Source organism: Carassius carassius, chromosome 29 (genome assembly GCF_963082965.1).
Source record: "Carassius carassius chromosome 29, fCarCar2.1, whole genome shotgun sequence".
Classification (NCBI taxonomy): Eukaryota; Metazoa; Chordata; class Actinopteri; order Cypriniformes; family Cyprinidae; genus Carassius; species Carassius carassius.
Window position 1 is genome coordinate 1,257,263 of NC_081783.1, and position 24,581 is coordinate 1,281,843.

General features: G+C 39.5%; 3 protein-coding genes across 4 annotated transcripts in view; 2 read left to right on the forward strand and 1 right to left on the reverse strand.

The window, feature by feature from the left end:
• Positions 1 to 2,475, reverse strand: part of ints10 (integrator complex subunit 10) — an 11,593-nt gene extending 9,118 nt beyond the window's left edge. Inside the window, exons 1-6 of one of the 2 annotated variants that reach the window (XM_059515372.1) lie at positions 2,217 to 2,475; positions 1,790 to 1,857; positions 1,601 to 1,704; positions 755 to 894; positions 228 to 309; positions 1 to 119 (exon numbers count right to left, since the gene is read on the reverse strand). The exon at positions 1 to 119 is cut by the window's left edge and continues 22 nt beyond it. In XM_059515372.1, coding sequence (XP_059371355.1) covers positions 1 to 119; positions 228 to 309; positions 755 to 894; positions 1,601 to 1,704; positions 1,790 to 1,857; positions 2,217 to 2,345 — 642 coding nt within the window. In that variant the 5' untranslated portion in view covers positions 2,346 to 2,475. The remainder of the gene's footprint in view (positions 120 to 227; positions 310 to 754; positions 895 to 1,600; positions 1,705 to 1,789; positions 1,858 to 2,216) is intronic. The other variant, XM_059515373.1, reaches the window with a different exon arrangement.
• Positions 2,476 to 4,385: 1,910 nt separating this feature from the next.
• On the forward strand, positions 4,386 to 9,004 carry LOC132109302 (uncharacterized). The gene is made up of 4 exons (XM_059515312.1): positions 4,386 to 4,426; positions 5,099 to 5,478; positions 5,765 to 5,872; positions 8,345 to 9,004. The coding sequence occupies exons 1-4, from the start codon at positions 4,386 to 4,388 to the stop codon at positions 8,488 to 8,490; spliced, it is 675 nt and encodes a 224-aa protein (XP_059371295.1). The 3' UTR covers positions 8,491 to 9,004.
• Positions 9,005 to 15,103: 6,099 nt separating this feature from the next.
• The window catches only part of LOC132109356 (uncharacterized), a 271,659-nt gene continuing 262,181 nt past the window's right edge, over positions 15,104 to 24,581 (forward strand). The window contains exon 1 of the mRNA XM_059515376.1: positions 15,104 to 15,235. Coding sequence (XP_059371359.1) covers positions 15,175 to 15,235 — 61 coding nt within the window. The 5' untranslated portion in view covers positions 15,104 to 15,174. The remainder of the gene's footprint in view (positions 15,236 to 24,581) is intronic.

Sequence of the window (24,581 nt, forward strand, 5' to 3'; positions counted from 1 at the left end):
CGGCTCCCGTGTGACGTAACAGATGTAAAACTCTGCTGCTTTGTGCATGTATTTATACAGCAGACTGACGTGAAGACACATGTTGGGATTATTCAGAATCAGCGGCAGAACGTCACACACTGAAAGAGATGAAAACAGAAGATCACCAAGAGCAAACACAGGATTCTCACATAGGAAAAAAGCTTATAAAACAAATGTAAAGTAATGAAGAGATGATGAATATGCACCAAAAAGCTTCCTGAAGCAGTTGACGGGTGTGTCCAGATTCTCTACAGTCTCTGCCTCTAACAACGACTCGCCCAGACTCACCTAAGAGAGAGGTCAAGGGTCAGAGGTCAAGCTGGGTATGCAAATCACAATTATTATTTTTTTTCAAAGGATTTTGCAGTGATCATTTTTCTTGAGTAACACATAGGTGAGCCTTCAGGGCATGTTTATTGATGCAGATTTCACACAATATACACATGAATATTTCATAGCATGCCTATTTAAAGTGCTTTATATAATAAGGATGAATAATCAAATAAACATAACAAGAAACTAATTATAAACAGACAAAACTGAAATGGATCTTTTTCGGAATCACACAGTGACTCACTGAATCAGAATCAAATCAATCACAATCAAATCGAATGCTGTGGTGATAAAAGATTATTTTATACTGCATTATTTTATGTATTTGTGATAGTTTATGTTTTTGATAAGATAGGATAAGATAAGATAAGATAAGATAAGAGGAGATGATTTGACTCACTCCATGCTGCACGACAGACTCTGGGAATCTCTTGAGTAACAGAAGCAGCATCTCTGCTTTCTCCAGTGTGTTAAAACACTGTTCTGTGGCCTTCAGCAGCATCTTACACTGAACCGGACCTGGAAGAGTCTCAAAAACACCTGCACACACACACACACACACACACAGTCAGACAAACACGCACTAACACACACACGGGCAATAAAATGAGCAGGAAATTAATAAACTGAACTAAAACTGTTAAAAACATTTTTGTTAACTGAAATAAAGAATAAAGGAAATAAAACAAAATACCCTAAAGATAAAACTATCAAAACATATTTGTAAAAAATAAAATTATATATATATATATATATATATATATATATATATATATATATATATATATTTAAAATAAATATTAGAAGATTAAAAATAAGCAGTGGAAATTATCTCTTTGTTTCCTGAGCAACAAGCTAAAATAAGTAAATAAATTAGTAAATAACAAACAAAAATATTTGAAAATGAAAATAATAATTCAATTTTGAAATAAAGTTGGAAATAAATAACTAAAACTGAACTAAAACTAAAACTGACATAAAAATAAATGTAACCTAAATAGTAACGAAAAACTAAAACGAATAAAAATGACAAAAACACATTAAACAATTACTATTACAATTACTGAAAATATAAAAATACAATTTATACAAATGTTAATAAAAAACTATAACATTTTAAAATAACACTAAATAATTCATACGGATGTTTGTCAAATTTAACTACAATTTTTAAATAAAAATATAAAAATAATGCTTTTTAAAATTTTACTAAAAACTATAATATTCTAATCAAATATAAAATAACCTTTGAGAAACTGTGCGTGTTTGTCCTGGCTGTCGTTTCGTAACGCTGCAGTGATCACTGCGATCTCTCGCCACACCACCGGCTGCTCGGGGAAATTCACGAATCTGTGCGAATCAGGAAACATGACTGAAGAACACCACACAGCGTCATGTGCAGCGAACACATCCAGACTGAAGCACTGAGACTCACATGTCATACAGCAGTCTCCCGGCGGAGGCCGTCCTCTCTGCGTTACGCTCGATACTGTACATCTCATACTGTACACATGAACATGACACACTCATCAGACACCAAACACACACACACACACACACACACACACACTGCACACATGAACAGACTAATGCACACAGAGCTTTGCATGACTTGCACACTCAGATATTCATATGCACACTGATGATTAATATAGACATTTATCAGAAAGTGTTTTATTGCTTGTAAACAAAGGATTGTTCCTTGCTAAATAAAGCTTCCACTGCATAAAACAACTACAAGAGATATAATAATAGAATATTAGATAAAGTGGAGGCATTTTTTCTAAAGTAGTATGCATTGCTTACAAGATAGAGTGTGTGTGTGTGTGTGTGTGTGTGTGTGTGTGTTGATGTTTTCTCGCCTGTATGTTGAAGTCTGCGGGATAGAGAGTGCGCGCGGTGATCAGCCAGGCTTTCGCTGCATACGGGTCCTGCGGCACGAGCTCCCGCGCGCGCTTCACCAGAAACTCACAGTCGCCCTGAGCGGACATCTGCTCTTGGTAACGGGTGTAAAATAAAAATAAAACCCTTCGGATGTTCAAAGACTGAAGCACAGACTGCAAAACACCGGGACGATCATTGAGAGTTGAACTTCCGCCTGGAAGCTGTTGGTAATTTCACAATAAAAGTCTCTCTTGGCTTAGACATCGGTCTATTTCTGTTTACTGCTCACTAATCCCCTCGGCCTCATACAGATAATCTAAAAACATTAATAAATACGGTCCCAAACTTATGAAATACAAAAAAAAAAAAAAATACAAGTTATTGATCTGCAACTGGGTGAAAACGGCATTTGAAAGGAATTCATGCAGTGTTTTCTGAACTTTTAAAATGTTCAGTTTTTAAATGTTTTAAAAATGTGTCTTGGTTATTGCAAATATCATTTTTAGAACATTATTAAAGGGCTGTTTAACCTCAAAAAAAGGAAAAAAAAAATAGAAATAAAATCTGTCATTTAATCAACCTCAATTAGTGTATATAATTTATTTATTCTGCTAAACTGAATTCTGGTAACCAGCAGTAGCTGGTAGCCTTTGACTTTCATAGTATTTATTAATTTTCTCGTTTAAAATAAATACATCTCTTAATGTTACTGAAGGAATGTTTGTTTATAACTTTGAGAGATCCTTGCCACAGCAATGTTATGAGAACTTTGCCTGTTATCTGGGTATATTGTTACTTTCGATGATGAATATTAAACTTTACATGCAGTCTATGATATTAACGTGGAATGTGAGGCATACTGTATGTTGATTATAGCAGCATGGGCTGAATTCAGAATCACATTGTCTTATTATTTCTGCTTTATTTAAACAAGTATTGTCTGTGATTCTGATTCACCAGACTGATTAGTGAGTTTTCTAGCTATTATTAATATAAAGAACCGCACTCACACAAGTCATTTGTTCATAAACTGGCCTACACATGCAGGTTGTGTACTGTACTCTATGTTTGTCTTTCCATGGGAGCGGTGCGGGAAACATTTGATTACATATCTGTGGTCTGAGAGATAATGCAATGTAAATGCAATTAATGGCAGACAATATAGTTAAGTGAGAAAAGGTCTTCTCTTTCACATCAGTTTCACACGATCCACCGCTGTCACAGCTTTAGTTTCACTGACTGAAAATATCATCTTTGAATGTTGATGTTCACAAGAGGATATTTTAAAATACTTAAATATAGCTAACCCAACTGCGACTGAAATAGATGGGTTTTATACCTGGTGCGGCTGGGAAGAAAATGCAATGACGATTTTATTTGTATGCATACCATTGCACCTGATTCTTCATCTGTCTGTTTTGTTTGAAGTTTTGTAGTTTGGGTTCTGAGGTTTTACACTAAATGCAAGCAGCATGCATGTTTTAATCATTGATCTTTTTTGTGGTTTGCAATGCCTCTGCTGCTCTGCATTTCCTCTTTTCTTCGCTATCAGTAATGGATTTAGTTTGTCTTTACTGTCATTAAAACCTGCTATTGTCTAAATGCTTTTACAGTTAACGAAAAAAAGTCTGTTTGATTTGGACATAAAAAAATAATATGTTCATATATTTTAAATACTAAACTAATTCTACAAGTTACTTGTTTATTCTTTTATTATCTCTATCGCTGAAAGTGTATTAAACTTCTGAGCAACAGTATATTTTCTCTTCCTATAAAGAAACTTCCTCTTTCTTCTTCCTCTGTTAAAGTCGTGTAATATCCTGATGTGTCAATAGAGCTGCTGTCTGTCAGTGAGACTCGATCTGACTCTCTTCTGAAACTGGACTTCAGATAAACGATGCTCATCTTTGGATTAATGCTGCTGCAAACCGCTGCATGTGAGTCACTTTTTTATAAAAATACCTTTTATTGTCTAAGTTGTATTTTACCCTTGGCTCAAACTTTACATTTGAGATTTGAAATTATGTTTACATGCATTCATTTAGCAACTTACAAATGGGGAACATAACCAGCAATAGAGCCAACCATATACATTGTGAAGTTTAGATAGGAAAGAGCAGAAATGAAAAACAGAAAGAGGTGAAATGATGTGTATGTATGTAGTGCCTTGGTTTAAGGTAGTGAAGAGGTTAAGTGCTTATAGAGGCCAAACAAAAAACAACTTTGTGTTGTAACATTACATTTTTCAAAAGTAATTTTAGTTTTTTGTGATCTGGTTGTCGTGTCCCAAGTCAATTTGACCTTTGTACGATACATATTGTGTCAAAGCAGCTTCAACAAATTCAAATTAAACTGTAAAGTGAGTTTAAAAAGATAAAAGCATCATTATTCAAATCAAGTCAGTTCAGTGTTGATTCAGTTCATCAACTGTGTCAGTGTAGCATCATCGGGTCGTTTAAAGTAAACGTTTTAATTTAGTATTTTTCAGAGTAAACACAGTACTAACATTATTATTACTGCAGAATAGAGTACAGAGTAGTGCACAAGTATACATGAATTTGGCTGTAACTAGATATTTGTGTTTCAGAATTAATTATTGGAATATAAATATGTGAGTGAAAGTGTGTAAATCAGACTAAAGGATTGATCGTCTTAACTGAAGGTGATGAGTCAGATCAGCATCAGCTCATGTGACCCGTTTTTTAGTAGAATTAATTTTGTGAAATTATATGAAAATACTTGTCTGTAATCCATTTTTCGGATTTCAATTCATGCTGAAATGATCCTTTTTATTATTATTTTGGGGATTTAAAAAAAATTATATTTATTTAACAGATTTTTTTAGAGTTGTTTATGGTAGATTTCAGTGTGTGTGTGTGTGTGTGTGTGTGTTTTGTTCTTCAGGTATGGATCGGTTCTGCAGTTTTAATCAATCAGATCCCTGTTATGCAGCTCTGGGACACAAACTTAGCCTGCAGATGGTGGACGCTAGTAAATATGATCTGCAGATAATAAAGAGAATAAACAACAACACAGCAGATGATCCAGTTTGTAGAGTAAAGAATGACAGTATGAGGATGGGTGAATGTGATCTTTATAATAACAGATCTGATGTGACAGTCATCAATGGGACTCTGATAATAAACCGTGTGAACAAAGCAGATTCAGGGAATTACAGATTAAAACTCTCTCACTCAGACGGCTCAGAAACATCTAGAGATCTTCAAGTGATTGTTGAAGGTACAGAAACTCTCTCATCAGACTCATTACAATCTCATGTTCTCCAAAGATCTCACTCTCATGCAGATGAATGATAAAAACAAAGAACCAATGAATGATAAAAGACACAGAAAAAGCTACATATTTTCATACAGAAACTCTATCACCAGAATATTGATATTAAAATATAATTATATATATATTTATATTTTCATGTTTAAAAATGGCTTATATCATTAAGCTGTTGTAATGAATTAATTAATTTATATTTATGTTTAGCTTCTGTCTTGTGTTTTTCCTTCCACAGGTCATTCAGAGGTTCTGATCGTTTTGGGATGTCTTGCTGTAATTCTCATCGTTCTGGTCATCATCGCATATTACGTTTACAAGAAGAAGAATCAGCTCAAACCCACAAGTCAGTCTGAGTTCATGAACCTACAGTATTATATCATTGCCTCTATCACTTTATTCACTTATGTTTGTCCTCTTTGTAAATTAGATTGAAGAGGCGGACAGAGTACACAGCTTCATTACTTGAGTAAAAGTACAGATACCCCTTGCTAAATTTTACTGTACTTTTTTACTGTAATTTTACTGTACTCATTTTACTGTAACGGCGTTTTGGAAGAGTTAAACCGATGTTTTTTGAAACCGGTTCCCAGAGTGGATAAATTTGAAAATGCTGCCTTTGACACCGATACGTCACGTAACAGCAACAAAAACATGAACAAACACTGAACGATTGTCTTTTTATTAACTAACATTAACACAGATTAATAAATGTATTGTTACATGTTCGTTTGTGTATCACGCGCAAGGTTTATGAACAAGTCTATGTCTTCTTCTCCGTTTTAAGTGTATCTCTGTGGCAGAATTACAGCGCCACATGCTGGTCTGGCATGTATACTACATCGTTTTGTGGTTTCGTATGGATGCGGATATTTCTCGAGATGAGGAAAAAAAAGATCGGATTGGGGTAAGCTCCATCTCCGTGTGGATGGGGCGAAGAAGTACCGGGTACTTACGGTTATGGACAGTAATATAGCGGAGTAAAGAGTACAATATTTGCCTCTCAAATGTCCTTGAGTAAAGTCATGAGTACTCCCCAAAAATGATACTTGAGTAAAGTACAGATCCCTCAAAATTGTACTTAAGTACTGTACTCAAGTAAATGTACTCTGTTACTGTCCGGCTCTGTTAGATTGGATTAAAACATCTGATAAATGAATATATTTAAATATAATATTAATTAATTCAGTTCATAGACAAACTGATTCTGTTACTGATGGAATAATTCGCCCAAAACTATCTTCATTTCTTCCACATCTTAATTTCCAAACCTGAATGTTGTTGATTTTCCATGGAGTAAATAATAACAGAATTTACATTAATGCACTGAAAACTTATAACATCTTACATGTTTATGTAATATTACTATTTGCTAATACTATTAATTAGTTGGTTTTAAGTGATTGACATCACAGATAGAAAAAATATATATAATTCAGATGTAAAAATTTTAATCTTGCCCTGATGTTAGTGAATCATATCAGATGAATCATATCAGAGATGAAAACACTCTGCTATATATAAGAAAATCAGCAGCTGTCAAGATTTTTTTTTAATCAAATTTGATTGAAATAAATTATAAAAACTGTATAGGAATTTTAGCCATTTGGGCTACTTTTTATAACCTCTTTAAACTTGATAACTTCAGCCATAAGTCGGTCTGAAGTATGAGACAGAAGTGTGAGAAAAACTGGTAAACAAGCATCTGTGGTTTTCATAAAAACACGCAGAGCCATGGTGCTGCCTCAAACACACACACACACACACACACACACACACACACACACACACACACACACACACACACACACACACACACACACACACACACACACACACACACACACACACACACACACACAAAACCCACTTTGTTACCACCGCCCTGACACTAAAATGAAAATGAGTCTCTATGTGTTTGTGAGAATATAAATATGAAAATAAAATAAATACATGAATAAATAAATATGTATATAAAATAAACAGAACAGAGTAGTGTGCTTATAAAGTATAATAAATACATATGAAATAAGTTGCTAAATAAATAAAACAAAATAAAAAGAATATAAGTAAATATGCATATCGAATAATTAAAATACAGTATATACAAATTAATTGCATATAGAATAAATACATTACTTAATAAGTATAATTAAATATGCATTTAAATTATATATTTGTCAAACTTCCATATTGTTGAGAAACGAGGTATGAGGAGAACAGGAGTACATGCACAACTAGTCTTTTAATACAAAATATCCAGGAAGTAACACAGGAAACTCAGGGGCTGATGTTCAATCACGACAAACACAAACGGAAAGGACAGAGGCTTTTAAACAGGATAACGGGGAAGAACAGAACACACATGGGAATCAAATTAACAATAAGGGGAACATAGGTGCATGCATTAGTTAACAGGGTCACAGAACACATGAGGAGCAAACCAGGACAAAAACTGTCCAGGGGCATGACAATATGTAAATAAATATGAGTATATATAAATGCATGGAGTGAAAGTAAATGTGCTTATAAATAAAATACAGTTTAACTAAAGCATAAAATACATACAAAAAAATAAAAGTTAAAAGAACATGCAAGAAAAGACAAATCTAACTTTGTTAAAAATAAATAAAAATTCAAACCAGTTTATCCCCAGTTCAGGCAGATTTGAAACCATGGTTGTAGGTCACCACTGATTCTGACCTTTTGTAAATCTGTAAACACATGCAATGCTTCATTCACTATTAAGATTAAAGCAGCAGAAATCATCATGTTTATAATAATTGCATCTGTTGATGTCCTTCTTCTCTTTCTGCAGATGTGGAAAATGTCTCAGCAGGCCCTCAGGAGAAAAAGGAGCAAGAGATTCAATATGGAGAAGTGATATTCACTGACAATAAGGTTCGACAGCAGCCGTGTAAAGAACAGGACGAGTGTTTGTATGCTCAGGTGCAGTCACGCTAGTGTGAAACCACCGCACGATCATCCGCGGTCAATGCATAGTGTGACATCACACTTCACTGGCATGAAGACACTACACGACAGCTTTTAGCTGCTTGTGATGAAATGCTCGGCTTAGTTCCCCTTTTTTTTTCCCTGTGTGGCAACAGAAAAACACAGCATCTGATCCCGAACAGAAATATAATAAGATTAACTCTGATTGACTTTCCAATGAAGCCGCTGAAGGGAACCACGACTGCTGTGAACAATTAATGACTTTTTATATAATTAATGACATGCTGTGCAATGTTTGTTTCCTTGTGCTGCCTTCCTTCCCAGATGGCACACGTACGTCTGCAAGATGTCTGTTGAAGATCGTTTGATCTGGAAAGCATCTACTGTGTACAAGCGTCTGACAGATGTCTTTCAGATGTCAGTTTTACATACATTCTGAATCATAAACATCTAATATACGTCTGTTTGACATCTGATAGGAAACGTCCAATAGACGTATTGCAGATGAGATCTAACATTCTCAAGGCCCTGGTATACTTCAAATGAAGTTTGTTTTCGTTCTTCGTTTGGGGGGGAATACGTTTTCCAGCAGCGTGAGGGTGTCTGAATGTTCGGAAAGGCTGAGCGATGGTGTACTGTTTCTAAACATTCAGACACCCCCGTGCTGCTGGAGGTGGGGTGTAGATTAATGTATCCCCTAAACACAACAACGATGAAATGATGAAGTGTAGTCAGTCTAGGTGTGAGACGGCACCAATGATCAGAATATTATAGACAAAAGAATAATGATTAGCAGCAGTTCAGAGTATCATGTTTGCAATGCAAAACAACCATAATCAGTCCGTTAGGAAAAGTGTGAATGTATCATAGTCTGTAAAACTTTAGGATGATGTGGAAAAATTATTGGAGCCAGTTTTTTACTTTACTTTATTAGTGTTCATCTATAGTGTTCATTTATTTTATTAAACAGGATAAATTGTTACACGTTATTATATTTGATGTGGTGTCATGATTTACTTTTGATAAAAACAAAGGTTTATTATTGTATGTTTGTTTGGCATATTGTATGTTTCATTTATTGAATACCCTTTAAATCTCAGATGTTTCTCTACATCGCTATTTGCATAACTCTGGGTCGCCGACACCAAGCTTTGTTGCAATTTCTTATTTCGTAAATGCAGACATCTCTGTGATACATGTGCTATCAGGGTACACTTTGTCGCCCCCTAGTTAACAACATCAAAACAAAAATGGATCCTTTTCACAGTCTGATGACCAAAGTTATTAACATTGTAAATCTAGCATAGTTTTTTATTTTACATATATATTTTAATTATTGTACATTTCTAATTATATTTGAGTTACCAAATTACAGCACACTACGCTGCTGAGTGAGTGTTGAGGGAGAAGCATAACATTTAACAAGATCAACAATAGTCAACTATTTGGAAACCTATAGAAAACACTATCTATTTTCACGGTGTCCTATGACGACTTCCACTTCCAACTTCCCAAGAAATAAGAGAAGGATTTTAGTTTTGAAATGCTGGAAACATTGGATGTCTGTTTATGTTCTTCGTACAGATTCAGGTTTTAGTCAGAGAGAGAGAGGAGACAAATTAAGTTCTATTTTCCTGTATTCTCTTTCAAGTTGTTGAATAATTAAAAGAAAACGTTAAAAACAGAAAGAAAAGTCACTTACAAAATGAGATTTGGATAAAAAGTTTGGGATGAAAATTTTGTTCTTACATTGGCAAAAAGTGAATTATTCTTCCTCAGAAATGACTGACTTAGATTATGTTCATTAGCCTTTTGCGAAATTTGGATTAATTAATTTATCTGTGATCTCTTCATATTTAAGGAGGAAACTACAGTTTCCAAAGTCGCACATTATTTGTTATAATTTTCAAGGGTGTAGGGACACTATATGATCCTACCAGTATCCAGTTAAATGGTTCCTAGCAATAGTTTTATTAAACAATTAAATGTCTGTTGTCTGTTATATCCCCAACAATGCCAAAATCAAACCTATGCCCTAGTTACAAGATCATGACACAACACACTCCTTTTTCAAAATACCATTCACTACACCAAGTTAAAGCTTATACCCTGCGTTTTTGACTGTACCATTCTTATTTGGACTCATCCCAAGGTAACTAGAGATTAAGACAGTTTTAGTTTCGGATCCAGCTTCTTATGAAGACTTAAACTGTCACAGTGTCTGGGTTGTGTTCCCTGGGTTTCCACTAGGTGTTCTCCTTTCTCACGGTGTCTTTCTCCTTATCACTTCCTGTTCCCTTATTTGGTCACCTTCCTCCTGTTTAGTAATTGATTGTTCCCCACCTGACTCCTGTTCCCTCATTATCCTTCTGTGTATTTATACCCGGTCTGTCTGAGTCTGTGTTACGGAGTCCTTGTTTAATGTTTATAGTTATTCACGGCCGTCGCGCCTTGCCTTGCCTTGCCTTGCCTTGCCTTGCCTTGCCTTGCCTTGCCTTGCCTTGCCTTGCCTTGCCTTGCCTTGCCTTGCCTTGCCTTGCCTTGCCTTGCCTTGCCTTGCCTTGCCTTGCCTTGCCTTCGTGTCTTGTTTATGTTATGTTTGAATATTCTGGTTTTGACCCTGCCTGGACTGTTTACCCCTTTGGATTACCCCTTAAATAAAGGACTTACCTGCAATTGGTTCCCTCTCCTGTGTTTCCTGTAACACTGTACGTGACAGAAGGACTCCGTCACACTAGGAACCAGTGGTATGTCGTCTTTCCGTTCCCCAGCCAAGATGGCAGAGCGGCGAAACAAGTACCTTCGGTTGATCGCCCTCCGCCAAGAGGGCAATGAAGTGGGGGCCCTGGCTCAGGTGTTCTGGTCCCTGGCTGAGGGCATGGGCTACAACGATGCGGCCCTCAAGGACTATTTCAATGGCGGGCTGGATGATCCAGTGTCTCAGGTGGAGATGGCGCAGTTAGAGACACTGGAATTCTGGGAATTCGTGTGCTACCTGCAGCCTCGGCTTCGGTGGGATGCCCCAGCCACTTCTGTCTCTTCCGGCGGGGTGGTCGTCACCCCAGCACCACTGCCCAGGATGGCAACCAGCCAAGCGCCACAACCCAAGTTGGCCGCCAGTCCAGCACCACTGCCCAAATTGGCTACCAGCCAAGCGCCACAGCACAAGATGGCCGCTAACCCAGCGCCAATGCCCAAATTGGCCAACGTTCCAGCGCCAATGCCCAAGATGGCCACCAGCCCAGCGCCAATGCCCAAATTGGCCACCGGTCCAGCGCCACAGTACAAGATGGCCGCCAGTCCAGCGCCAATGCCCAAATTGGCCACCGGTTCAGCGCCACAGCCCAAGATGGCCGTCAGCCTAGCGCCACAGCACAAGATGGCTGCTAACCCAGCGCCAATGCCCAAATTGGCCACCGGTCCAGCACCACAGTACAAGATGGCCGCCAGTCCAGCGCCACAACCCCAGATGGCCGCCAGCCCAGCACCACAGTACAAGATGGCCGCCTGTCCAGAGTCATGGCCCAAGATGGCTGCTTGCCCAGCGCCACTGCAAAGGATGAGAGTCTCAGCTGACCCTCCGGAGTCAAGTCAGGTGCCAGTTGACCCTCCGGAGTCAAGTCAGGTGCCAGTTGACCCTCCTGAGTCGAGTCAGGTGCCAGTTGACCCTCCTGAGTCGAGTCAGGTGCCAGTGAACTCTCCAGAGTCGAGTCAGGTGCCAGTGAACTCTCCAGAGTCGAGTCAGGTGCCAGTGAACTCTCCAGAGTCGAGTCAGGTGCCAGGGAACTCTCCAGAGTCGAGTCAGGTGCCAGGGAACTCTCCAGAGTCGAGTCAGGTGCCAGGGAACTCTCCAGAGTCAGGGCTAGTCACCGCTGATCCTCCAGAGTCAGGGCTAGTCACCGCTGATCCTCCAGAGTCAGGGCTAGTCACCGCTGATCCTCCAGAGTCAGGGCTAGTCACCGCTGATCCTCCAGAGTCAGGGCTAGTCACCGCTGATCCTCCACAGTCAGGGCTAGTCACCTCTGATCCTCCAGAGTCAGGGCTAGTCACCTCTGATCCTCCAGAGTCAGGGCTAGTCACCTCTGATCCTCCAGAGTCAGGGCTAGTCACCTCTGATCCTCCAGAGTCAGGGCTAGTCACCTCTGATCCTCCAGAGTCAGGGCTAGTCACCTCTGATCCTCCAGAGTCAGGGCTAGTCACCTCTGATCCTCCAGAGTCAGGGCTAGTCACCTCTGATCCTCCAGAGTCAGGGCTAGTCACCTCTGATCCTCCAGAGTCAGGGCTAGTCACCGCTGATCCTCCAGAGTCAGGGCTAGTCACCGCTGATCCTCCAGAGTCAGGGCTAGTCACCGCTGATCCTCCAGAGTCAAGTCAAGTCACCGGGGATCTTCAAGGACTGTGTCAAGTCACCGGGGATCTTCAAGGACTGTGTCAAGTCACCAGTGATCTTCAAGGACTGTGTCAAGTCACCGGTGATCTTCAAGGACTGAGTCAAGTCACCGGTGGTCTTCAAGGACTGAGTCAAGTCACCTCTGATCTTCATTAACCAACGGCAAGTCACCTCTGATCTTCAGGAACAAAGGCAAGTCACCATTGATCTTCATGAGCAAATACAAGTCACCAATGATCTTCATGAGCAGAGCCAGGTCAGCACCGATCTTCTGGAGTCCAGTAGAGACACCATGGAATTACCAGAGTCTTGTCCTCCCGTTGATCCGGCCGCACAGAAGTGGTGGGCTTCTGATCCGCCCTGGGGGCTTGGTGCATCGACCACAAGGATGTGGTGGTCTTCTGCTCCGCCCTGGGGGGCTTCCGCCTTGACCACAGGGGTGTGGTGGTCTTCTGCTCCGTCCTGGGGGCCTTCCGCCCTGACCACATGGTGGTGGTGGTCTTCTGCTCCACCCTGGGGAACTCCAGCCTTGACCACAAGGATGTGGTAGTCTTCTGCTCCGCCCTGGGGGACTCCGGCCTCGACCACAAGGTTGTGGTGGTCTTCTGCTCCGCCCTGGGGGGCTTCCGCCTTGACCACAGGGATGTGGTGGTCTTCTGCTCTGCCCTGGGGGGCTTCCACTTGACCACGAGGTTGTGGTGGTCGTCTGCCCCGCCCTGGAGGGCTTCCGCCTTGACCACAAGGTTGTGGTGGTCTTCTGCTCCGCCCTGGGGGGCTTCTGCCCTGACCACATGGTTGTGGTGGTCTTCTGCTCCGCCCTGGAGGGTTTCCGCCTTGACCACACGGTTGTGGTGGTCTTCTGTTCCGCCCTGGTGGGCGCCACGTGAAGTCCTTCATGGACTTATGTTTTTTGTTTTCTGTTGTGTTTTCTGTCGGTTCCCCTCTGTTAGCCTGGCCCTCCGTCCCTCCCCCTGGACCTCCTCTGGTCCTCCTCCCTCATGGTCTCCCTGTTTTGTGTTTACACTTCTGGTGTCTGTTTCCCATGTTTCCTTTCTGGCCCTCCGTCCCTCCCCCTGAGCCTCCACCTGCCCGCCTCCCTCCTGGTCTCTGTTTTGTGTCATGTCGTGGAGCGTCTGGGAGCCGCTCCGTAGAGGGGGGTACTCTCACAGTGTCTGGGTTGTGTTCCCTGGGTTTCCACTAGGTGTCCTCCTTTCTCACGGTGTCTTTCTCCTTATCACTTCCTGTTCCCTTATTTGGTCACCTTCCTCCTGTTTAGTAATTGATTGTTCCCCACCTGTCTCCTGTTCCCTCATTATCCTTCTGTGTATTTATACCCGGTCTGTCTGAGTCTGTGTTACGAAATCCTTGTTTAATGTTTATAGTTATTCACATCCATCGCTCCTTGCCTTGCCTTGCCTTACCTTGTCTTCGTGTCTTGTTTATGTTATGTTTGGATATTCTGGTTTTGACCCTGCCTGGACTGTTTACCCCTTTGGATTACCCCTTAAATAAAGGACTTACCTGCAATTGGTTCCCTCTCCTGTGTTTCCTGTAACACTGTACGTGACATAAACTGACCCAACACACCTCTGAATAGATTAGGTACCACAGATGATGTCAGCTGTGCAACATAATAATTTCACCATTGCTTTAAAATGCATAAATTATACTATAATAATACTATAAATACTAATACTATAAATTTCACAGCTTTACTTTTTGATACCATCTCATGAATATATATATATATATATATTCTGGATTTGTAACATAGAGACATGAATTTTCAGCTTTGAAAAACATATGCAATGTGAAAAGCACTATACTAATAAATGTGAATTACAGTACATTGAATGAGCCATTGTATTATTGGTGCTATTCTGAAGTTAAGGAGTTGACAAATATGACAATACATCTGAACTAGCCTTGCATTGATGGCACACATGGAGGCTCTATATCTCAGCTGACTTTGAAAGTTTCTTGAACGTGTTTATTTTCTAACCATGTTTAATTCTAACCTGACTAGATAAAATCGCAACAACATTATTTATTGTTGCAACAAGCTAGAATTTGATATAAATGTTACTTCTTCCTTTTCTTCTCCTTCACATCTCACCTAGTGTCACTGTCAGTTTTAGATTTATTTTAGTGCAGACTAACAGCATCATCATCTTCCCCTATAAGAGGAAGCTTCCTCTTCAGATATTTCCTCATTATGCCGTGAAGACACTTGATGAGAGCCAGAACACAGACGAGCTGAAGCAGCATCACACTCTTCTGCTGGGATTGAGTTCTTCTGGAAAATGTACTACTTTAGAGAAATGATGCTCATCTTTGGACTGATGCTGCTGCAAACTGCTGCATGTGAGTCACTCTCACATCAAACTCTTATGATGCTGATCAATCAGATCAATATCTGAAGAAAAAAAAACAGCAATATTCAAGTGTTTTTAAAAACTTACAGTAAAAAAAACTCGGATGCCTTTGATAAAGACCCCAAAGTGATAGTTGTGTCTTTAAAAGTTTGTGGTGGAAATTCAGAAATAAACTTCAGGTGTCTGAATTCCCCCCACAGCTGACGGAGCTCCTCAGAAATCTCCTTCTGTAACATATGAGAGCTGATTATGTACCCAAAAAGTACAAATTACTTTCCCTTTTCAGTAACTTTTTTTTTATTGCTCTTGTATTCTTGTTTTCACACATTATCACATGGTTCCGCTTTATCGGTGCGGATCTCAGATCTCTAACTTCCACTTTCCTATAAATCCTATATATCAATAATAAATTACATTTTAATCGTTTTTGTTGCAGTCATTATTTGCATGAAAATGTGTTCTTTACACTCAAAATGTGATAGGAGCACAATTCAAAGCAGAAATTTCATAACAATTCTTGGTATCAGTAAACATTAAGATGTCATGGTAGCGCATGCAACAATAACTGATTTTTTTATTTATATGGTGCACACATACCACAGTTTATTTATAAATCCAGATATTTGCATGTCAGCGAAGGTTTATACAGAAGACCTCTGATGTTCTGGCTGCTGTACATGTATTTAATGCTATATGAATCACATTATGAGCAATGATGGATTGGAGATGCTTGTTCTTTGTTATACATGTCTACCACTTGCTATTTTTTCCAGTTGTTTTCAAAAAGTGTTTGGGGCATAAAGGAAAAATACACTTGTTAAACCATTTTATTATGTTTTTAGATGATGATTAAGAACATAATTTGATAAACCTGATATGAGATCAAGAGTCTGATTTGTGTCTTCAGTATAACTTGAGTATGAAAGATTGTGTAATTTGTGTCTGTTGAAATTCATGATGAGAGAGATGATATTTCTAGCAGCAGTAACACTGTGACTCTGTCCATGTCGGTACCTTTCATCTTGTGTGTGTTTTGTTCTTTAGGTCTGGATCAGCTCTGCACATTTGGTGAACCAAATTCATTCAAACAATGTTACGCAGCTCTGGGACACAAACTTAATCTGCAGATGAAGCTGAACCCTACATATGATGTCCTTTATTTGTATAAGACGTTAAATGATGGCAGTAGACTGGACGTTTTTAGCATAACAGACAATAAAGAGCATAAACATGAATCCATCAGAAACAGATCTGAGTTCTTCTTTGATAATATAACTCTGACCATAAATAATGTGATCAGAGCAGATTCAGGAAGATACACAACAGATGTCATTGATATAGATATGATAATAAGCAGTGATCTTCAAGTGATTGTTGAAGGTACAAAAACTCTCTCATTAAACTCATTCTGTCTTGACACTGACTCTGGTTATGTGTTGACTGTCATGTTTCCCTCCCTCCAGCTCCTATTGGCTCATTGGAAGTGTCAATCATCTGCTCCTCCAATCAGACTTCAGTGTTCTGCTCCTCTGAGGGAGAACAGCTCATCTACAGCTGGACTCTGAATGGAAAAATACTAGAGCAAGGAGCAATGGTTGGAAACAGCAGAATTGATCTGGATGAGGGAACTGATGGAGACATCAGCTGCAGCATGAAGAACCACGTCAGTCACGCACAGAAGACCATTAGACTCAAACCCTGTCCTGGTGAGATTTTAATACATACAGTATATATATAAACCACAGCAGCACCAATGATGAAGAACAGTCAAGATTCTTAACTGGGCTCTTAATGGACTCTTTGCACGGCACGTAGCTTGCGTATTTGTGCCGAAATCTCAGGATGCATAAAAGCTTCCAGTCTTTATTCAGCCATAGCGTGAGTGGATTACCAGTTGCAATCTTTTGTCAAGTAACGATTAATATAAAACAATATTTATACATTTTATTGCTATAATATTACAAAGTATACCACAGTAATATACGTATTTAATGAAGAGTTCCAGAAAGTTAAACATCCATGATGGAGGTTTGTCCCAATATTGCTGTGACCTGCTTTATGAGGCTTCTCAAAGGGTTTTTCACATTCTCCCCTGGACGAAGAAACTCACAACAAGTGTATTTAGTACTAGATGTAAAGATTTTAAAATCACTTCTATATACTAGTCTGCCGTTGCCACTTCGAGAATGATGACAACATAAGGTTCTACACTAGGTAAGATCTAACCCCTTATATACTTTATTATATTGTTGAGCACAATGTAGACCTATTATGAATTTTTGTCACTGTTAGTTTAAAAACCTCTTCTGTGGGTCTGGGCAATATTTGTTAATGAGTTAATAAATTATTCCCTTAAAAAATGAAAATGTCATCATATACTCACCTGTATGCCTTTATTATTCTTTATTGGCATACAGGGTAACACTTTACATTTAGGTTTCCTTTATAAAGGGTTTATAAATGTGTTAATAAACGATTAATAACTCAATTACAAATGCATTATAAATCATTGGCCTTCCTCTTCTCTAGCGGGGGAGGGGTTCTTTTTTTGTGGGAAAGAAGGATGGTTCCTTGCGACCTTGTTTTGATTACCGAGGACTGAACAACATCAAGGTAAAGAATACCTATTCTTTGCCGTTGATGTCTTAAGCTTTTGAGAGGCTGCAGGGAGCATCCGCTTTCACAAAATTGGATTTACGGAACGCTCATCATTTGGTTCGCATTCAGAAGGGGGATGAATGGAAAACCGCTTTTAACACCCCCAGAGGGATTTTTGAAAATTTGGGTATGCCGTTCGGGCTTTCCAACTCCCCAGCAGTTTTCCAGGCACTCGTGAATGACGTGTTGAGAGACATGGTAGATCAATTAGATCTACCTGGATGACATATTGATTTTTTAATCTTCTCTCTGGGAACACATTCAGCATGTCAGGCGAGTGCTTCAGAGGCTGCTAGAGAATGGTCTTTTTGTCAAGGCGGAGAAATGCGATTTTCATGCACAGTCTGTTTCTTTTCTAGGATACATTGTCTCGTCTGAGGGAGTGCGTATGTACCCTGTCAAGGTTAAAGCTGTGGTAGATTGGCCAAGTCCAGATTCCCGTAAGGCCCTACAGAGGTTTCTGGGGTTTGCCAATTTTTTACTGGCGTTTCATCCGCAATTTCAGCCAACAAGCCACTCTTCTGACTGCCTTGACCTTGCCCAGAACGACGTTCAGGTGGTCCGATACAAATGAGGCTGTATTCGCTAAACGTACCTTATATCGTTTGGATTGAGGCCATCCTTAAAAATATTTTGGTTTGCAGTAACAGTAATTTTTTTAAAAAAAAGGGTCAGTATGTAGGTCTATATTTTTTTTTCAAGTTTCAATGTAAAAAAAAAGTACATTTGGTGATGGTGATTACGTAGGTATAAATTTAAACAAATTAGCATATAATGACGTCACTGACTGGGTCTTTAACTCATGCCTTCGGGCGCGTCATTGCAAACCTCATTTTGATGCAGGCTACATAGACCACAAACAAATCTTTGTCAAAAACATGTTTATTGCATGAATTTCAGGTGAGAAGAAAAAAAATGTTTTACTGTTATACTGTTTTACTTGCATCCACCGCTAGGTGTCAATGCAACCTACAAATGAAAGACCTTTTGCTTTCTTGGGTTGTTATTTTTTGTGAAAAAAATCCTGTTTGATTTGAGAGACAAGTGTTCATTGAATCAATTGTAAAATCGATTTTGCATGACTAAATATGTTTTATATGGCAAATAACACCAAATATAGGTAAATCCACGGACAACAGGCAGGACAAATGTAAAGATTCAGTGTATTGGTAAAGACCAATATTTCTGATGATTTATTGGCGTGATGTTTCATGCACAATGACAAACAGGAGTGCAACATTCTTGAAAAACGAGTTGACTGCCATAACAATGCAAAACATTTACTGCAGGCTTCAACATGGCTGTATTTACGATTAGAAATTTCAACAAAAAAAAAATTGCATAGGCATTTCTAACCCGAATCTGTATCTGTAAGCATGAGACAGGCAGAATTCACATTTCTGTTGTAAAAAGAGAAACATTGTGCAGTAATATTATTTGCTGTTATGCGTGTGTGTCCGAAGCTGAAGCTGCAGTTGCTGTGTGGCGCGCTCCAAAAGAAAAAAAAAACCTGAATGCGCTTCGAGAGAAGGTCGTTAAAATCAATTTCCTATTTTCGTTTTCGAAACTTGTTTTGGTTGGTCCAATCGATTCGTGCAATAGATTTTCGAACATAAAATGACAGTCGACAGTCATGGTTTTAGACTAGACGGGAGAAGGGATGGGAAAAGATCTGGGCACAGTTTCTCCAGAACTTCGTGCCAAGTTAAAGCGGTGTTGAGCTGTTTTAGTGAATTTTTTAGATGTATTATGGTGACCGAACCTGTATGACTTTGAACAGTGACCGCAAACATTTTGTTTACTGCAGCCATCATTAACAATTACCAAGTAGCCTTCATTTGTATGTAGGCCTAGGCAATTTATACATTTACAATATTTACTAAAATATAATTAATATTATTTTATTGCTTTTGTATTAGTTGTTTGAAGAGTAAAAACAAATTGGTCGGTCTTAACGCAAATTTACAACCGGCAAGTCGGTCGGACTAAAAGCAAAAATAAAAAAATAGAAATTTGAGTCAGTCCTAAATTGACAGGGTCGGTCGGGTTACAGCAAACATAAATATTTTTAAGGATGGCCTGATCATAAGAACGTGGAATACATCAGGTCTGCTAAGAGACTTAACTCCAGGCAGGCTCGGTGGGCACTTTTTTTCAGACAATTAAATTTTTTTCTCTCGTACCACCCGGGTTTCAAAAATGTCAAACCCGATTCTTTGTCACGTATTTTTAATCCTTCCGAACGCCCTTCTTCCCCCTGACTGTATTTTACTCAAGACATTAGTGGTCTCGACTCTGACATGGGAGGTCGAATGGAGAGTCAGAAAGGTCTTCTTCAGGTGGGGGTGCATACCAAAGCTCAGACCAATTGCCAACCATTAGTCTGGTGGCAGTCTGACTCAAACTTCCTCCGGCGTACAGGAGGATTCATCCTGCCTTCCATGTATCAAAGATCAAACCTGTGTTTCATTCACACATTAATCCGCTGGCCCCGGTTCCCCCACCGCCACGACTCGTAGATGAGGAACCAACATATTTACGTGAACAGTATTCTGGACTCAAGATGGAGGGGACGTGGATTCCAGTACTTGGTGGACTGGGAAGGTTACGGTCCGGAGGAGAGAAGTTGGGTACCTGCTAGGGACATCCTGGATCACTCCCATATCGATGATTACAATCGACAGGTAGGATCGTCTGAGAACGCCAGGAGGCGTTCCTAAGGGGGAGGGTACTGTCATGGTTAGTGATCCACTGTTTCATCCTAGTCTTGTCAATGTCAATGTCAATGTCAATGTCAATGTCACCTTTATTTATATAGCGCTTTAAACAAAATACATTGCTTCAAAGCAACTGAACAACATTCATTAGGAAAACAGTGTCAATAATGCAAAAATGATAGTTAAAGGCAGTTCATCATTGGATTCAGTTATGTCATCTCTGTTCAGTTAAATAGTGTCTGTGCATTTATTTGCAATCAAGTCAACGATATCGCTGTAGATGAAGTGTCCCCAACTAAGCAAGCCAGAGGCGACAGCGGCAAGGAACCGAAACTCCATCGGTGACAGAATGGAGAAAAAAACCTTGGGAGAAACCAGGCTCAGTTGGGGGGCCAATTCTCCTCTGACCAGACGGAACCAGTAGTTCAATTCCAGACTGCAGCAAAGTCAGATTGTGCAGAAGAATCATCTGTTTCCTGTGGTCTTGTCCTGGTGCTCCTCTGAGACAAGGTCTTTACAGGGGATCTGTATCTGGGGCTCTAGTTGTCCTGGTCTCCGCTGTCTTTCAGGGATGTAGAGGTCCTTTCTAGGTGCTGGTCCACCATCTGGTCTAGATACGTACTGGATCCGGCTGACTGCAGTGACCCTCTGATCTGGACACAGACTGGATCTGGTGGCCACGGTGACCTCGGAACAAGAGAGAAACAGACAAATATTAGCGTAGATGCCATTCTTCTAATGATGTAGCAAGTACATAGGTTGTTATGGGAAGTGTTTCCGGTTCCGGTTTACCTAATTAATGCAGCCTAAAAATCCTTTAACGGATTTGGATAATAAAAGCATATTAGTATGTTATGTGTATGCCAGGTTAAAGAGATGGGTCTTTAATCTAGATTTAAACTGCAAGAGTGTGTCTGCCTCCCGAACAATGTTAGGTAGGTTATTCCAGAGTTTGGGCGCCAAATAGGAAAAGGATCTGCCGCCTGCAGTTGATTTTGATATTCTAGGTATTATCAAATTGCCTGAGTTTTGAGAACGTAGCGGACGTAGAGGATTATAATGTAAAAGGAGCTCATTCAAATACTGAGGTGCTAAACCATTCAGGGCTTTATAAGTAACAAGCAATATTTTAAAATCTATGCGATGCTTGATAGGGAGCCAGTGCAGTGTTGACAGGACCGGGCTAATATGGTCATACTTCCTGGTTCTAGTAAGAACTCTTGCTGCTGCATTTTGGACTAGCTGTAGTTTGTTTACTAAGCGTGCAGAACAACCACCCAATAAAGCATTGCAATAATCTAACCTTGAGGTCATAAATGCATGGATTAACATTTCTGCATTTGACATTGAGAGCATAGGCCGTAATTTAGATAAATTTTTGAGATGGAAAAATGCAGTTTTACAAATGCTAGAAACGTGGCTTTCTAAGGAAAGATTGCGATCAAGTAGCACACCTAGGTTCCTAACTGATGATGAAGAATTGACAGAGCAACCATCAAGTCTTAGACAGTGTTCTAGGTTATTACAAGCAGAGTTTTTAGGTCCTATAATTAACACCTCTGTTTTTTCAGAATTTAGCAGTAAGAAATTACTCGTCATCCAGTTTTTTATATCGATTATGCAATCCATTAGTTTTTCAAATTGGTGTGTTTCACCGGGCTGCGAAGAAATATAGAGCTGAGTATCATCAGCATAACAGTGAAAGCTAACACCATGTTTCCTGATGATATCTCCCAAGGGTAACATATAAAGCGTGAAGAGTAGCGGCCCTAGTACTGAGCCTTGAGGTACTCCATACTGCACTTGTGATCGATAGGATACATCTTCATTCACTGCTACGAACTGATGGCGGTCATATAAGTACGATTTAAACCATGCTAATGCACTTCCACTGATGCCAACAAAGTATTCAAGTCTATGCAAAAGAATGTTGTGGTCAATTGTGTCAAATGCAGCACTAAGATCCAATAAAACTAATAGAGAGATACACCCACGACACACACTAGTCTTGTGTGTTTGTGTGTGTGTGTGTGTGTGTGTGTGTCTCGTTACGCTAATTGTTTGATGTGGGCGTTACCCGCATGTCATTTCCTAAGCTTATTTAATGCCCTGTCTTTCGTCTCATGTTTGTCAGATCATTGTTGGAGTTTCCCCGTGTTGTTTCAGTGAAAGTGAAGTGAAATTCAGCCAAGTATGGTGACCCATACTCAGAATTTGTGCTCTGCATTTAACCCATCCGAAATGCACACACACAGAGCAGTGAACACACACACACACACTGTGAGCACACACCCAGAGCAGTGGGCAGCCATTTATGCTGCGGCGCCCGGGGAGCAGTTGGGGGTTCGATGCCTTGCTCAAGGGCACCTAAGTCGTGGTATTGAAGGTATTCCTTCAATACCACGTGGTATTCGTGGTATTCCTGTTTAAGTTCTCCTGTTTAAGTTCTCCTTGTGTGTTCCTTCGACTGCATTGAGTTCATCGCATCAAGTTGTAAAGGTTCCAGTCTCATTGTGGATTCTACACCTGACTCATCACTCACCACTCTGGGGAATTCTTCACACTGTCGTCACTCACCTCATCTGGATTGCCAATGGAAGTCCCTTTGTCACCACTCTCCAGCTGGCTGCAGGCGAACGTATGGGAAGCCAATCACACCAAAAGTAGGATGTAACATCAGAGAGGACGTGTTTACCAGCGCCACTGAACTGACAGTGCGGCGCGAACTAATCTCACCAACGTGGCACTGATCAGTTACAACAGCAAAGTGCATAACATTTAAATGCGGATGTCAAACCAAATTTATCTATCTATCTATCTATCTATCTATCTATCTATCTATCTATCTATCTATCTATCTATCTATCTATCTATCTATCTATCTATCTATCTATCTATCTATCTATCTATCTATCTATCTATCTATCTATCTATCTATCTATCTATTCTCCTGGTTAATTTTATATCTTTAATGTATTTAACAATACCATATATTTTACCTTGCTGTGCATGCTCTTTCAAAAGGCTTGACAAGTAAAATGATTCAACAGCCATGTTTCTTACTTCCTTAATGAGTTTTAACCTTCCTTTTTAATTTATTTATTTTTTTCCCTTTTGAAAGCTCTATAAGGAACAATGGCTTCCAAAGTAGCATTGGATTCAAGTAAGCACCCTGAGGAAAAGCGCGGAAGTGACCGTGCATAGAGTCTATTCTTGAAAGCCATAGCATCACTAGTTTGTTTCAGCTTGATCTCAGCAGTGAATTGTTTTTGATGTGCTTCAGAGAAAAAGCAGCTGAATCTGTGCTGATGTTTAATTACAGAATCAATTCCTGCAGCTGTGACCTCTAGTGTGACCTCTAGTTTGAACTCTGCAGTGACCCGCGGCACACAGACATCAGAATGTGGTAGTAGTTTAAATACACTACTGCTATCATGAAGGATGGGTTTTGTTTTATGTCTAATTCTTGTTGTTCATGTGTTCAGTGTCTCTGGTGTTTGTTCTGGTCTGGTGTCTTCAGCTGATGTTTCTGTTCGGTCTGTTAGGAGCTTTTCACATCTACATGAGACACACATCAGGTGAGAGACATTTATCATCATCATTATAGATTTGACATGTAAATATTAAGAGTGTGATGATGATGATGATGATGATGATGATGATGATGTGTTTAGGAAAGAAACAGGAAGATCAGAAAGTCAGGGTGAGAAGATTTAGAGAAGGACATGAACACACAGCAGAAGATTCATGAGAGCAGCAGCAGATCATCACATCTATGAGAAATAACTTCATAATCTCACAGATTCTCACATCAATCCAGCTTTCACCTGTCTTTTATTTCTCTGAATCAGATTTGTCAGATTGTGAAGTCATTCTGTGTTTATTTTCATATTTCTGCTCTTGCTCATTTATTTATTCTGTTTGTAATATTGATTTCTCTTCATTTTCAGCATCTGTTAA

Coding starts and splice junctions, on each gene's coding strand:
- LOC132109302 (XM_059515312.1), top strand. CDS start 4,386: ATGTGTATGTATGTAGTGCCTTGGTTTAAGGTAGTGAAGAG. Junction 4,427..5,098: donor TGGTTTAAGGTAGTGAAGAG/GTTAAGTGCTTA, acceptor TGTTTATGGTAG/ATTTCAGTGTGTGTGTGTGT. Junction 5,479..5,764: donor TCTTCAAGTGATTGTTGAAG/GTACAGAAACTC, acceptor TTCCTTCCACAG/GTCATTCAGAGGTTCTGATC.